At 38.7% G+C, this 17,171-nt stretch overlaps 1 protein-coding gene across 1 annotated transcript in view; it reads left to right on the top strand.

Moving 5' to 3' along the window:
* The first annotated feature begins 9,060 nt into the window (after positions 1-9,060).
* The window catches only part of LOC109094342 (inositol polyphosphate-5-phosphatase A-like), a 124,306-nt gene continuing 116,195 nt past the window's right edge, over positions 9,061-17,171 (top strand). The window contains exon 1 of the mRNA XM_042769622.1: positions 9,061-9,112. Coding sequence (XP_042625556.1) covers positions 9,061-9,112 — 52 coding nt within the window. The remainder of the gene's footprint in view (positions 9,113-17,171) is intronic.

Raw genomic sequence — 17,171 nt, 5'->3', positions numbered from 1 at the left:
CCACCCATATTAACAAACTGCTTACGATCTGTAAGGTAGGACTTAAACCAGTTAAGTACAGTATCACAGACTCCAAAACCAGTTTCTAAACGAGCAATTAAAAGAGAACTGAAAATAGTAACAAACTGCTTACGATCTGTCTGATCATTAGTGACCTTAAACGATGCTGTTGAAATTTACAGAAACCAGACTGCAAAGGCTCAAATAGATGGTTTTCTGTTAAATTAGAAATTAGCTGAGTAGCAACAACTAATTCCAAAAAATTAGCAAGAAAAGGTAGATTGGAAATGGGACGGAAATTTTTAATGTTTTCAAAATCAATGTTTGTCTTTTTTTTGTTCAGACAACATGGATTGAAACAAAGGAAGGAAGTGGCTGCTTTTATTGAGAAAGCTCCTTTTGAAGGGAATATCGAAAAAAGTGATACCAGTATGAACTGGAGTATTTCTCTTCTTTTCAGTTTATATTTCTATTAGTTTTTAATGGCTGATGTACTGTAGGAGGCTGACGGCTGATTCAATGGCAACAAGTGCACAAAGATCATTCAAGATTAGCACTCACAGTGTGTTCAAGTTATTTATGTTGTTAAATCGATCTATTAACCCACGGATCACGACTGCCATATTTTCATAAGTGTGTTGAGCGTAAAGCGTGATCGATGTGTGTTTGTGGTCTTCATCTCAGCTGCTGGACTCGACGCTCGTCTGGTTTGTGTTCGAGGCATTGGGTGGTCAGCGGGTTCACACTCGTTACTTTTACACAGACCTGAGGACATTATGTATAACACAGTCAAGAATGTTCCGTTACAGAGAAACGCCCAGCACGCACACACACCACATGCTCACACATCCCACACACCACACACACACAACACACACACACAACACAACACACACACACAACACACCAACACACAGACACAAAAAAACACACACCACACACCACACACAAACAACACACACCCACAGACACAGACCAGACACAGACACGCAACACGCACACACAGGGACACACACGTCGAACACGCAACACACAGACCACAGGGACAGACACCACACACACACACACACACAACACCGTTACAGAGACACACGCACACAGACACACACAGACACACAGACACACACACACACACACACAGACACACACAGACAGGCAGATGAGTTGCTGGTGATCTGTTTTATGTTTTTTATACTGTTGTGATGTTTTTGGCGTCTGTCTGCTTTAATGTCATTTTGTCTTTTGTTTTGTTCTCATCCTGCTCTGTATTTTTTTACATGAATCCATGTTTCTTTATGTGTGTGAATAAATGTGACACATTTCTACAGTTAAACATTTACATCATCTCACTCTACAATAACATAAGAACACATCACACGGAATTAAGAGTGCAAAAACGGTTGTTCCTTAAATCTGTGTGGTTTTTTTTTTGTTCTTTCATTTATTGGCCAATATAGGTACTATTATTAAGCCTTCCATTTGGGGTAGCTTAATGTAGGCAATTTTTTCATATATTTATTTTATATGTATATATTATGATAATAATATATATAATATAAGTATATTATTAAGACTTCATTTAGCTTAATTTAGGCTATGTTTTCATACATTTATATATATAAATATATATATAAATATGTATATGCAATATAAAAAATATATTAAATTTTATTATGAATTATATCATATTAATATTTTGTATTATATTTCACAATTTATATTATTGTATATATCATATAAATGAAATCAAGTATCATATTTTTTAAATATGTATGTATAATATCTATAATCAATTTTTTTTAATCTTTTTTTTAAACATTTTATTTCATAATCTTGTGGATGTAGTGTATATATAATGCCTATTATACATAAAATGAGAAATACTACTAGAATATAATTAGGTATATTTTTTTGTATGCGATTTTTTATATTTCATACATTTTAGATAATATTTGTCTATATATAATATATATTTAATAATATATAATATTATAATAATATCAATTTATCCTTTATACTATATATATATATATATATATATGGATTATATTATGTGGTGAATATATTATATTATAATATATGTGGATTAATAAGTAAATTTAATAATTTTGATAATTGTTATTAAAATTGTGATTTATTTAATATTTCTTGCTAAAAAATGACAATCACACAAATCAGTGATTTTAAGCCGCCTATTTGTTTGATTTTAAAACAAATAAATAAATAAATGGGAAAAATTCAAGTTAAATTTGCAGCACTGACTAGAATATTGGATTTGAGGCGTCCTGAGACTTTCATTGCCATCTTTAAACAAGGGAAAGCCTCTTCATACAGGAGTTTGCAAGTGCGTTTCAGGCTGTATTTAGTTCTGTGTTTTAGGCAGCGCTGTCGCTGCTAAGATCTGTTTGGAGAGGATCTTTCGGAGATGGGATCGTGTCCCAGAATCCCGCGTGTGCTCCTCTATGAAGAGTCTCTGTATTGTTGTTTGTGTTGATCGGTCACGTCTGTGTTTGCGTTCCTTCGTCTCATTCTCGCTCAGAATGGTGTATCCTCCTCCGGCGTATCGGTGACGGGATCGTCGTCGTGTTCACGGTGCGCCGCGGCTCCTGGAGATTATCGTGACGGATCGTTCGGTCACGGTGCCGCGGTCTTGGGTTTGTAGGTTGGTTGGGACTCTGTTTTTGGTTAAGTGATTGGGTGTGCTAGTATTGTTGAGGTGTGTTTGCAGGTTGGTTGTTGTGTGTTTTGGATCAAAATTCGCATATACAGCATATTATATAGATTAAGATATATATATTATGTATGATGTAGGTAGTCTATACAGTAGAGCAATCTGACATAAATGTCTGCATATGAGTCTGTGCTCGTATATCTGCGAATGTGTCTCAGTGAGATGAGATGTAAAGTCCCAAACATATAAGCCAGTGAATTGGAGATGAAGAAATAAAGGCTCCCAGAAGATGTGAGATGTTCTGGAGCTTGTGAAAGATCATTCCTCCGCTGAGGAACAGTGAAAGTAAAGCTTCTGGAAACAAACGCTCCTCAAAAGATCCTGATTATTGTTGATTATTTGAGCTGTGAAGAGTGTTTGAACAGTTTGTGAAGTGACTCTAGTTTTAGTCCTCAGTCGGGATGAATTCCTGTTGGATTTTGCCTGATGTTAAAATTCTGTTGCAAAGTTGAGAAATATTTACACTTGGTATAGCTTAAAAATATTTACACTTTACACAAGTTTAGTTTAGTAGTAGTAAAGCCACACACACACACACACACACACACACACACACACACTACGGGAGAAGCATTTTAGATGCAATGAAAGCACTTTTATTTTTTTCCCCCCAAATTCAGTTTTTTTTTTATTACATTTTTTATTTTTCTGTTTTAATATTTTAATTGCATTTTAATCATTCAATTGAATGCATAAATATGTACTGATTTATTAAACTGTTAACAGTAATAGGGCTCTATGAAATGTTTTATTTTTTCCCGAATTTGATGTTTTCTATTTTAATTTTTCTGGTTTCTGTTTTAATGGTTTAATTTTTAAAAACAAAAAGTATGTGTAATCAATTTAATTTATAAAACTTATAATTAATTTATTAACATTTTTAAAATAATAGGGCTGTATAAAAATATATAAAAAAATTTCCCCCGAATTCCATAAATTTTTTCCCCTCAATTTTGATTAGTTTTTTTTTCTGTATCCCATTTTTAATAATTTAATAAAATTTTAATAACAAAAAAAATCGTCCAATCTTTTTGAATTCATTAAAACATATTTTTATAAACTTTAATAACAGTAGAAATGTGTATTATTATTATTATTTTATTGTTTTATTATTATTATTATTATTATTATTTAGAAATTATGTGTTGTCTGTTAAAATTTTTCTGGATTTTGTATTTTATGTTTAAATACAAATTTATTATCAAACATGTTGGTAATCTAATGAATGCATATAACTTTAACATTTTAAATAATCCTGTAAAATGCAATCAAATAAAATTTAAACTATTAATTTCATATTTTGGGCAACAAGCGCTACGCAAGAGAGGTTTACTGTTGAAAGAAAAATTGTGTTCCTTAAAATAATGTTTTAATGAATTATTATTATTGTTAATACATAGAATTTTCACTATTTTTAAAATAAATTAATCTTCTTGAATTTCGTGTTTTACAGTAAATAAATTTTTTCTGACTGGATTTCACGTTTTCTGCATTGTGAAAATCACAGGGCTCACACGTGTCGTGTTAAAGTCCTGAACAGTTATTTTCCCGATTCTTTTCTGGCCTGTAGTCTTTGTCCTCCATCGTGCAAGTGTCTTATCATGCAAGGGTTGTGCCATCATAAACATATTCAGGGCGGGCTGAGATGGTGTTGTGTGGGTGAACTTCCTTCAGCGCTGCTTCATTGTCTGGAGCAGGAAAACTAAAATTACATCTCTATCAGGCTCAAGCTGCAGATGTGACGGACCGTGAAATGTTTTCCATGTTTGTCCTGCTTGACTGCAAACAGGAAGCTGAGAGTCGAGAGCAGCGGGAGATAAGAGAACAGGAAGATCCGTCTGTATCCGAGGAGTTCGGGGATTATATATATATATACATTTCAGCTGGTTTCCAAGACAACATTTCTCATTTTCATTTAGCTTGATATACTAAAATAATTAAAACTGAAATATAAAATATATATACACACAAAAACGAATGACAATGACAGAAACGCACAATCAAATTGCTAAGAATTTATAACAAATAAAATATGAATAAAAACTATAATAATATCTCACTTATACTAAAATAACGCTGATTTGTATTGCACATTTTTCACATGCTGCTAGATACAGTTTCACTTTAAATAAATGAGCGTGATGGTTATAATAATGTTGTTTCTAAAGAATGCCAGTGTAATTTGTTTGTGTTTGTTTTATGTTTAGATGTTTCTTTCTTGTTCTATTCTGAATACTGTTACATTTAAAAGATTTGTTTTGCAGTGAGAGGAACTTCAGTCAGTTTTATTTTAGTGTCTTTGACTATTACAGTTTTTGAATTGGATTTTATTTTTATGTTTTCTGCTTTCATTTGACTTTATTTTAGTTAAAATTGTAATTGTCTCAAGAGCCGGACTGATCTGATGGAAGGGTCAGTATCGGGCTGAACAGGAAGTCCAGTCTTCCTCGTCTCCTCGCTTTGTGAGCGTTTCCTGTTTACACTCGGAGACGTGGAGTGTGTGTGATTCTCTGTCAGCACACGAGTGTAAAGCGCTTCGACTTCAGGCCGTTGTGTTTGTAGATGTCGTTCAGAGCGGCTCTCATTGTACCCGATGGAGGTCAGAGGTCAGGTAAGGGTGAAAGGTCATGAGGTCAGATGTTCAACTGTGGTGTATTTTGAGAGTGTCTCTGAGTCATTGCACGAGGGTCAGCTGTCACGTCCTGCACAGCTTTATATAGATGCACTGTGACAGTACTACGGTAATACTGTGCTACTTCAGTATAAACACTCGCAGTCATACACACTCTTGTGTGGCTCCTGTGACCATAAACACCTTTGGATCTACAGACTTCTGATGAAATAGTTTATATTAGTTCCTCAGACACATACAAATTGTACTGTGTATTTTGTATTTTTTTTTTTTTTTTATTTTTTTTTTTGGATATAACTAATATGTACTATTTATAAGAAGAAGAAATATTAAGATGAATATTATTATTATTATTAAAATGTGATTTTTAAAAATAAAATTGTGTATTTATTATTAATAATATATATTTAAAAATGTAAATATCTATATTTTTTTCGTATTGATGATGATGATTTTATAATAATAATAATAATAATACTCTTTTAATATTTTTTAATAATAAAATTTATATAAATATCTTGATTCTATCTTATATCTATATATATATATATATATATATATATATATATATATATATATATATATATATATATATATATATACTGTATATATATAGTTTTATTTCAAAAAAATGTGTGAATTTAAAAAGAAATAAAAGTGTATAAAGTTATTAATAAGAATATATATTATTAAAACATAAATATCTGCATTTTTTATTATTATTATTATTGATGAGAATGTATTGATAATGTTTAATAGTTTTTTACATTGTAATATAATAATAATAATAATAATAATAATATTAATTTTTATATTATTTTTTATTATTTTTAATTATATTTTTATTTTTTTTTTTTTTACATCTTTTAGTCATTATGCAATTCTTCCGGCTTGTTTTATTTTTGATAGTTTTGATGACTTTACTAGTATTCTACTGTAAAAGGCGGATCAAGCGTTTAACAAGTAGTGACCTCTTTGCTTGCGGCCATCTGAGTTTTGAGAGACTTTGTAAACCTTTTATGGATATAATGTCTAAACATGTGATTAAATATTTAATGTCGTTTCTTTCTGAAAGCCTTTAGACAGTTATTAATGTTGATGAGTTGCTGTGCTGTTCCCTCACTAATCACGCTTGTCCCAGAATGCATCAGTGCGGTCCGCTGGATCAGATTCCTCGCGGAGCTCAGTCCTGACTCTGATATAGAGCCATAACTGGAGATTACGCTTGTGTTCTTCTCTCTCTTGTTTCTTCAGGAATCCTGATGTACTGCTGAAAATATGAGCTTCCTTCAGTGTTATCTTACACAAACCTGTTTTCAGATCAGATAGTGTGTGTGTGTGTAGATCGCTCTAAAACTTCAACTGAAATTAAATGAAGAAAACAAAAACAAAACAATTCTAAACATCAATGAAATTTAAAACATACAAAAATAACAAAATATCATAAAATAAACTCAATATGTACACATTTCCTATTCAGACATTCATATTAAGGGTCTGAATTAGGATTATTATATCGATTATGTTGGTTTGGGAAATCACATTGCAGTGATTTCATAATTCATATTGATATCATGTAAAGATAGATTCAGAGAGTGTGTGTTCTTGATGTGAGATGCAGAAATGTGTTCATCAGTGCAACAATCAGTTAGTTCAGAGCTGCTGTTTTAAGCTGCGTGTGTAATAGCTGATTCGATCCTCTAGCTCGACTTGAGCTGATGCTCAGACGTCCTGCAAACCATCCATTTTTATTTTTCTGTTTTAATATTTTAATTGCATTTTAATCATTCAATTGAATGCATAAAAATGTACTGATTTATTAAACTGTTAACAGTAATAGGGCTCTATGAAATGTTTTCAATTGAATGCATAAATATGTACTGATTTATTATACCTTTTCTGGTTTCTGCTTTAATGTATTTAATTTTTAAAAACAAAGTATGTAATCAATTTAATTTATAAAACTTATAATTAATTTATTAACATTTTAAAATAATAGGCTATATAAAAATATATAAAAAATTTCCTAATTCCATAAATTTTTTCCCTCAATTTTGATTAGTTTTTTTTTCTGTATCCCATTTTTAATAATTTAATAAAATTTTAATAACAAAAAATCGTCCAATCTTTTGAATTCATTAAAACATATTTTATAAACTTTAACAACTGTAGAAATGTGTTTTATTATTATTATTATTATTATTATTATTATTATTATTATTATTTAGAAATTATGTGTTGTCTGTTTAAAATTTTCTGATTATGTATTTTATGTTTAAATACAAATTTATTATCAAAACATGTTAGTAATCTAATGAATGCATAACTTTAACATTTTTAAATAATCCTTTAAAAAAAAGCAATCAAATAAAATTTAAACAATTAATTATTTGGCCAACAAGCCACGAAGAGAGGCTTACTGTTGAAAGAAAAATTGTGTTCCTTAAAATAATGTTTTAATGAATTATTATTATTGTTAATGGCTATAGAATTTTCAACTATTTTTAAAATAAATTAATCTTCTTGAATCTCGTGGTTTTACAGTAAATAAATTTTTTCTGACTGGATTTCACGTTTTCTGCATTGTGAAAATCACAGGGCTCACATCGCACGTGTTAAAGTCCCTGAACAGGTATTTTCCTCGACCATTTCTGGCTCAGGTCTTTCTTGTCCTCCATCGTAAGTGTCTTAATGTAAGTGGTTGTGCCATCATAAACATATTCAGGGCGGGCTGAGATGGTGTTGTGTGGGTGAACTTCCTTCAGCGCTGCTTCATTGTCTGGAGCAGGAAAACTAAAATTACATTCTATCAGGCCTCATGCTGCAGATGTGACGGACCGTGAAATGCTTTCTGCGTTTGTCCTGCTTGATCAGTAAACAGGAAGCTGAGAGCCGAGAGCAGCGGGGAGATAAGAGAACAGGAAGATCCGTCTGTATCCGAGGAGTTCAGTGGATTATGGGCCATATATATATGCTTCAAATAGTTTCAAGATAAATATTTCTCATTTTCATTTAGCTTGATATAACTCAAAATAATTAAAAACTGTTGAAATCTAAAATATATATACACACAAAAACGAATGACAATGACAGAAACGCACAATCAAATTGCTAAGAATTTCAAATAAAATCTTAATAAAAAACTATAATAATATCTCACTTATACTAAAAATAACGCTGATTTGTATTGCACATTTTTCACATGCTGCTAGATGCAGTTTCTCTTTAAATAAATGAGCGTGATGGTTATAATAATGTTGTTTCTAAAGAATGCCAGTGTAATTGTTTGTGTTTGTTTTTAGCGCCTTTTAGATGTTTCTTTCTTTGTTCTATTCTGAATACTGTTACATTTTAAAAGATTTGTTTTGCAGTGAGAGGAACCTCCCCAGTCAGTTTTATTTTTAGTGTTCTTTGACTATTACAGTTTTTGAATTGATTTTGTTATTTTATGTTTTCAGCTTTCTTCATTTGACTTTTATTTTAGTTAAAATTGTAATTGTCTCAAGAGCCGGACTGATCTGATGGAAGTGGGTCAGTGATCGGCTGAACAGGAAGTCCAGCTTTCCTCGTCCCCCCCTCGCTTTTGTGAGCGCTTCCTGCTTGGCTTTTACCTCGGAGACGGAGTGTGTGTGTGATTCTCTGTCAGCACACCGAGTGCAAAGAACGCCTCAACTTCTGGAGGCCGTTGTGTTTGTAGATGTCGTCTCAGAGAGCGGCTCTCATTGTACCCGATGGAGGTCAGAGGTCAGGTAAGGGTGAAAGGTCATGAGGTCAGATGTTCAACTGTGGTGTATTTTGAGAGTGTCTCTGAGTCATTGCACGAGGGTCAGCTGTCGCGTCCTGCACAGCTTTATATAGATGCACTGTGACAGTACTACGGTAATACTGTGCTACTTCAGTAAACACCTCGCAGTCATACACACTCCCTTGTGTGGCTCTCTCTGACCATAAACACCTTTGCATCTACAGTACTCTCTGATGAAATAGTTTATATTAGTTCCTCAGACACATACAAATTGTACTGTGTGTTTTTTGTATTTTATTTTATTTTTTATTTTTTTTTTGGATATAACTAATATGTACTATTTATAAGAAGAAGCAATATTAATATGAATATTATTATTATTATTAAAATGTGATTTTTTAAAATAAAATTGTGTATTTATTATTAATAATATATATTTAAAAAATGTAAATATCTTATTTTTTTTTCAGATTGATGATGATGATTTTATAATAATAATAATAATAATACTTTAATATTTTTTAATAATCAAAAATTTATATAAATATCTTGATTCTTATCTATATATATATATATATATATATATATATATATATATATATATATATATATATATATATATATATACTGTATATATATAGTTTTATTTCAAAAAAAATGTGTGAATTTAAAAAGAAATAAAAAGTGTATGTTATTAATAAGAATATATATTATTAAAACATAAATATCTGCATTTTTTATTATTATTATTATTGATAATGTTTAATAGTTTTTTACATTGTAATATAATAATAATAATAATAATAATAATAATAATAATAATAAAATGTAGGGTTGAGTGAGGAGAGAGGTATGCGAGGTTGCGATGGTGTGATCAGGAGTGAGTGAGTGTGGCGGGCTGGTGGTATGCTTAGGTTGGAGTAGCTTGAGAGAGCGGGTCTTTTGGGTTGAAGGAGGACTAGGCGGGTTGGGGGTGGGCGGGGGGGGGGATTGCGCGTTCCTGTGCTTGAGGCTGGTGGTTGGTATGGTTTGCGTGGCAAGCGGTTGTTGCCGGCCGTGGTGGGGGGAGGTGTACGGAGGGTAATGTTGATGGAGTTGCTGTGCTGTTGCCTCACTAATCACGCTGTTGATTCCCAGAATGCATCAGTGCGGTCCGCTGGGATCTCGGAGTCAGTCCTGACACCTCTGATATAGAGCCATAACTGGAGAACTTTGCCTTGTGTTCTTGGCTGTTTCGTCAGGATCCTTATGTAGTGCTGAAAAGATGACCTGTTCCTTTCAGTGTTATATGACACAAACCGTGTTTCAGATCTGATAATGTGACAGTGTGTGTAGATCGTCTAACACTTCAAATGGAAGTAAAAGAATCGGGCGCCGTAAAAAAACAAAACAATTCTAAACATCATTGAAATTTAAAACATAGAAAAATAAAAGTATCATCAAATCAAAAAACTCAATAACTCACACATTTCATATTCAGACAGTCATATTAAGGGTCTGCATTAGGATTAGATAAGATTAGGGTGGTTTGGGAAATCACATGATACAGTGTTTCATAATTCATATTGATATCAAGAACGAGTGTGGGTGTGCTTGAAGATGTTGAGATGTTAGAATGTGGTCTCATCATTGACACATCAGTGTTAGTTCATGAGCTGCTGCTTATCTTGCTTGTTTGATGATCGATCATCAGGATTAATGAACTAGGCCCCCCCCCCCCCCCCCCCCCCCCCTTTTTTCAAAAAAGCAGATGGGGACCCAACCCTGGGAGAAAGAAAAAACAGGACTTCCTGCAAACCCGCCTCGGTTTTCTCTGGACTCCTTATGTTGAATAGAAATGCTCTATGTTTCTTGGCTCTTCATCACTGCGCTGCCCTCAAAGTCTCGGGTGGAGAGTGGATTTAGTATAGGTATCAGGTGAACACAGTAGCATATAATACTGATTGAGGAGTGGATAATGAAGGGTGTGTGTGGGTGGTGTGGGGGTATGGCTGTGTGTGTGTGTGTGTGTGTGGTGTGTGTGTGTGTTGTGTGTGTTGTGTGCGCGCGCGAGGGTGGTGTGTGAGAGGTGAGTTGCGCGAGAGCTACAGTGAAGTGAATGTGTGTGCTCGCGTGTGTTGGAGTGTGTGTCCGCACGCGTGTGTTGTGAAGTGAGTGGTGTGGTGTGCGCGCGTGTGTGTTTGAGTGAGTGTTGGTTTGTGAGGCGGGTGTGTGGCGTGTGAGTGAGTGATTGAGTGTGTGTGAGTGAGTTAGTGTGTGTGGTGGGGGTGAATGTGAGTGTGTGTGTGTGTGTGTGCTCGTGCTGTGGTGCGCGTGTGTGTGAGTGAGTGAGGGAGTGGCGTGTGTGTGTGTGGTGGTGGTCGCAAGCGCTGGGTGGTGTGTGTTGGTTGTGTGGTGCGCGTGTGTGTGGTGGGTGTTGTGAGTGTGTGTGTGTGTGTGTGTGTGTGTGCGCGCGTGTGTGTGTGTGTGTGTGGTGTTAAGTGTGTGACTGTGTGTGAGGGTGGTGTGTGGTGTGGGTGGTGGTGTGGTGTGCGCGTGGTGTGTGAGTGAGTGCGGTGTGTGGTGTGTGGTGTGTGTGCGCGCATTTAGGGTGTAGGTGTTGGGTGAGCTGTGTGAAGTGAGGGGTGTGTGTGTGTGTGTGTGGGTGTGTGTGTGTGTGTGCGGGTGTGTGTGGTGTGTTTGGTGTGGTGGTGAGTGTGTGTGTGCGTCGTGTGTGTGATGCGCGTGTGAGTTGGTGGCGTGCGTGAGTGGGTGGTGTGTGGTGTGTGTGGCGCGTGTGCGGGGTGTGTGGTGTGTGTGCGTGTGTTTGTGTGAGAGTGAGTTGTGACTGAGTGCGTGCGTGTGTGTGTGTGCTGTGTGTAGGGGTGTAGTGAGGTAGGTGAAGTGAGTGTGTGTGTGGGGTGTAGTGCGCGCGTGTGTGTGGGTGTGGGTGTGTGTGTGTTGTGTGAAATGTGTGTGTGTGAGTGTGTGTGTGTGCGTGTGTGTTGTGTGCTTTCTGGTGTGTTGTGTGTGTGCGTGAGTGAGTGGAGTGTCTGTGTGGGGTGTGCTGTGGTGTGTGTGCGGTTTGTGTGAGAGTGAGTGAGTGTCGTGTGTGTGAGTGTAGTGTGTGTGTGCGCGTGGGTGTGCGATTATCGGTGTGTGAGTGTGAGTGGTGTGTGTGTGTGTGTGTGTGTGTGAGTGTGAGTGTGTGTGCGTGTGTGTGTGTGAGTGTGTGTGTGGGTTGTGTGGGGTGTGCGTATGTGGGTGTGTGAGAGTGTCGTGGGTTAGTGTGTGTGTGAGTGTGTGTGTGTGTGTGCGCGGGAGTGTGCGTGTGTGTGTGAGTGATTGGTGTGTGTGTGTGTGGGGGTGTGTGAGAGTGCAGTGTGTGAGTGTGTGTGTGTGTGTGAGTGGGGGAGTGAGCTGTGTGTTGCGCGTCGTGGGGGGGTGGGGGGGTGGGTGGGGTGTGTGTGTGTGGGGGGGGGTGTGTGGGGTGGGGTGTGGGTGTGTGTGTGGGAGTGTGTGGGTGGGGTGTGGGTGGTGGGTGGTGGGTGTGGGGGGGGGGTGAGTGGGGTGTGCGTGTGTGTTTGTGGTGTGTGTGATGTGGTGTGTAGTGGGTGTGTGTGTGTGTGGGTGTGTTGTGTGTGTGTGAGTGAGTGGGGGGGGTGTGGGTGTGGGTGGTGGGTGTGGGTGGTGTGGTGTGGGGGGGGGGGTGGGTGTGTGGGGGTGTGGGGGGGGGTGTGGTGTGTGGGTGGGGTGCGCGTGTGGGTGTGTGTGTGTGGGGGGGGGGAGTGTGGTGTGGGTGTGTGTGGCGTTGGGTGGGGGGTGAGTGGTGTGTGGGGCGCGGGGGGGTGTGGGTGGGGGGGGGCAGGGTGCGGGTGGGGTGGCGGGTGGGGGTGTGGGGGTGTGTGGCGGGGGTGGGGGTGTGGGGGGGTGGGGAGTGCGGTGGGGGGTGGGTGTGGTGTGGGGGGGGGGTGTGTGGGTGGTGAGGGTGAGGGTGTGTGTGTGTGGGAGGGTGGTGGTGTAGGGTGGGTGAGGTATGCGTGAGTGGGGGTGTGTGTGTGTGAGGAGGTGAGTGTGTGTGTGTGTTGTGGGTGTTGGGGGGGGGGGTGGGGGGGGGGTGGGGGGGTGGGGGGGGGGGGGGGAGATGGTGTGCGGGGGGGGGTGAAGTGAGGATGGTGTGAGTGTGTGTGTGTGGGTGGGGGGGGGGTGTGATCATTGAGTCGGCGGGTGTGTGTGTGGGTGGGTGGGGTGTGGCGGGGGTGTGTGTGTGTGGGGGGTGTGTGGGTGTGTGTGTGTGTGAGTGATTGTGGCATGTGTGTGCGTGGAGTGTGTGTGTGTGACGCGTTGAGTGAGTGTAATGGCTTTGTGTGTGTGTGTGGTGGAGGCAGTGGGTGTGTGTGTGTGTGGCAATGTGTGGTGTGGGGGAGGGGGGGTGGGGTGATGGGGGGTGGGTCAGGTGTGTGTGTGTTGTGTGGGTAGTGGGTGAGTGAGTGATGTGGTGTGTGGTGTGCGCGTGTGGGGGTGGGTGTGTGAGTGTGGGATATGTGTGCGACATGTTCGAGTGAGTGAGGGAGTCTCTGCTGTGATGGGTCTGTGAGTGAGTGTGTGTGTGTGTTTTGTGAGAGTGTATGTGGGTGTGGTCGCATGTGTGAGTGAGTGAGGGTGTGTGTGCGTGTGGTGAGAGTGAGTGAGTGTGTGATGCTGTGGTGAGTGAGTGCGTGTGTGTGTGAGTGTGTGTGTGTGCGTGTGGGAGGAGTGAGTGAGTGAGTGAGTGTGTGTGTGTGTGTGTGGGAGGTGTGAGTGAGGGTGTCGTGTTTGCTGTGTGTGTGTGTGTGTGAGTGAGTGTTGTGCTGCGTGAGGTGTATGTGTTGCGGTACGGTTGGTGTGCGGTGTGTGTGTGTGTGGGTGTGTGTGTGTGGTGTGTGTGAGACGGTTCTCGGGCAATAAAATAATGCGAGCCAATGTTTGTCATTTTGGGATATATCGGCATTTCGGCCGATATCCGTAGTTTAGTAGCGCGATTTAAATTTCTATGATCGAGTCATCGTTAATTGACGGAAAACAGTCAACTAAGTAGCGTGGTGGTGTGTGTGAGCGTGTGTGTGAGTGTGAGCTTGTATTTGTGTGTGTGTGTGTGTCTTCACGCTATAAATATAAGCACACATGCTGGTGATGAGGTCTGTGTATGGTTACCGTGACTGTATCGTCCTCTGCTCTGTGTTTGCTGGCTTTGTTTGCATAGATGCGGCACACGTGTGTTTTCTCTGTGTGTTATATCAGCTGCCAGTGAAAACTACCACCAACTAATCTGTTTGTTCAGCATACATTCAGTGTAATTTCATTTCAACTCTGAGAAATGATAACTTCATGTCCCTTTATGTTCTGAATTAATATAACAAGAACACAATGCATGCTACGAGGAGGTGATTGTAACATCAATGTGTAGGGCCTTAAATGAGGATGAATTTGATAGGAAGGCAGGAGACCATACACCTCGGTACCACATTATCTGGGGGTTCAATCATAAAGCATAAAGCGGTTATACAAAACAAAAGTCACTATACAAGACCGTAATAATCATACACACAGTGTCCTGGAGATATGCTTATAGAAGGTTTTCTCAGAATGAATGGGAAAAAAGTCCCTTTTTAAGGGCATTTATGTGTGTTTTCCTGGGGGGCATACACGTGAGAGCTACACGTACCCTTGAGCAATAAAACGCCAAATAAAAATGGTTTCAAATCAAATAAAAACTACAGTAGCATTTCAATTATAGTAAAATAACACATACGTTTTAACTGAAATGCTTAATATGAAATATATAATTTTTTTTTAATATTCCGTATACAACACAAAAGTAAAATTTTTGTAATAGTTTGAACTCTTAGTTTTAACTCTTAATAATTTATTAAGTTTTGAATCGAATCATGAGATCTGTGTCGTGACTCTCATGCGTTCTCGAACTGGATAAAAACCAGTCCCAGTGATGGCAGAAACACGAGCCAAGCCAGGTTCCCCACGAGAGATTCCAGCAGCCAAATCAGAGACGGAGCTCCATCCGTCTGTGTGGAGACCAGCCCACTCTCCGCTCCTCTCCTCTCTCTCTCTCTCTGTCAGTCAGTAGTTTTTTAGCACTGACGTGCCTCTCTATAGACCTCTGTGTCCTGGTTTTCCTGACGGTCCATCTCTGCTGATATAACACTGACATGTTCTTTGATGATAACTGAGGCATGACCTCTTGATTGTGTTGTTCTGGATCGTTCTGTCAGTTGTGTGACACGAGCTTGGTAATGCAGCAGTAAGTGCGGGGATGTTTGTTTAAGGACACCCCGTCACAGACGGCTCACCGTCAGCTCCTCCGTTTTCTGGACCGTTAGCGACTGCCAAAACATTCAGGCGGGCGTTTGTCCAGAGGTCCGCCTCTGTTTTGCCGTATGATGCACCTCTGCTCTTCAGGAGATGCTGGCGTTTCACTGTATTGCGCCGCATGAATGTGTGATGATTGCAGCGATGCGCTCGATTTGTAATGAGATGTTTTTGTACCTGATCTCTCTCTGAACCTTAACGGGTTCCCTGATGTTTTCCACTCGAATAAAAGCTTGACTTGTTTCTTGCTATGAATGTGACATGCCACTGAACTGAAGTACTAGAGTATCTCGCAAAGTACCGTAGTATTGTGACGTGATCAGCGGTGAGTGTGTTTCTTTTGTTTTTATTTTGATGTGTTTGATCTGTAGAAGTGCAGTAAACCGTGAGCGATTGAACCTAAAGGGCACGGGGAACTGAAACGCTCTTTTTTTTTTTTTCAGAATTGTGAGGTATTGCTCTGAAAGCAGCACTGCTGGAAGCACCTGTTATCCCAGCGCTCGCTGTTGTTCTGCTGTGTTCAGCTCGTGGTTTCACTCTCTGTTTAAAGGCATATTCTCACGGTGCTCCTGAAATACGTTCGGCTAAATCGGAGCGCTCTGATCCCCGGAGGGAGCGTAAACCAGGCCGGATCGCTGCAGAGGCGCTGCTGGTCTCCAGTGGATATCCTCTCTAATTAACTGCAAATTAACTTTTGATGAGCTGGTGTTTTTAGCTGGTGCTCTGGAGGAGCTCAGTGCTGCTTGAGCTGAAGGTCACGGCTCAGATCTGATGATGAACCTGCAGTGACCCGCGGCTCTTCAGGATCGCCCCGTCCTCTCTGCTGCATGTGTGTGTGTTTTTTGTAGTAGAATGTAGTTTGATTTAGTTCTTTTGGTTTTTGGAGGATTTTTCAAGCTTTTAAGAGAATTCTCTCTTTTTGAGAGAAACAGAAAAATGACAGTTGTTATATGACTCTGTGTGTGTGTGTGTCTCTCTGTGTGTGTGTGTGTGTGTGTGTGTGGTTGCAGCAGGCCATATTTGCATATATGCAGCAGTGCAGTGTTTCCCTCTGTGTCTGTAATGTCAGGGTTCAGTGTGTGTGTCCTTATATAGTCTTGTGCGGTGTGTAGAGTCACTCTGTGTGTGTGTGTGATATTTGCATTTTTTCTGTATTTGAGTGTGTGTCTTATGTCTTGAAATTCATGATTGAGCTGATGTCTGAAATCATGTTGACTATTTATTCTCCCTACAAACAAGAGGGTTTCCAGCAGAATATTGAGTGTTCGGGGGGTATATTGATTGTTCTGTTAGTTGAGTTATTGTAATATCTATTTATTCATGTAGAGCAGCAGATGCTTTAATCCGCGTCACTGCATGCTGATATCAGCCACACTGCTCATGTGGATTTGAAGGGATTTATGTCATCATTTATTCACCCAGCCAAGTTTCGGATCCCGTTGACTTCTTTAGTATTTGAGAAATACCAGCAACTGTATGTTTGCACACAATCTTAAAGGAGCTTGTCCTTAGGTTTCAGGTTAGGATATACTGTTATAATTGTTTCTGCTGAAAATAAACAAAAGTGAGAAATGTTGCCTTGCCAACGAGCTTAAGTAAAATGTTGTTTTTTTTTTTTTTTTTTTTTTTTTAAACATATTTAAAATTTATTTCAAAGTAGTTAAAATTTTATTTCAAGTAATTTTTATGGTTTTAGTTTTAATTAATGATAATTTGTG

This window comes from Cyprinus carpio, chromosome A13 (genome assembly GCF_018340385.1).
Source record: "Cyprinus carpio isolate SPL01 chromosome A13, ASM1834038v1, whole genome shotgun sequence".
NCBI classification, from domain to species: Eukaryota; Metazoa; Chordata; class Actinopteri; order Cypriniformes; family Cyprinidae; genus Cyprinus; species Cyprinus carpio.
This window is presented reverse-complemented; position numbering and strand designations above follow the sequence as displayed.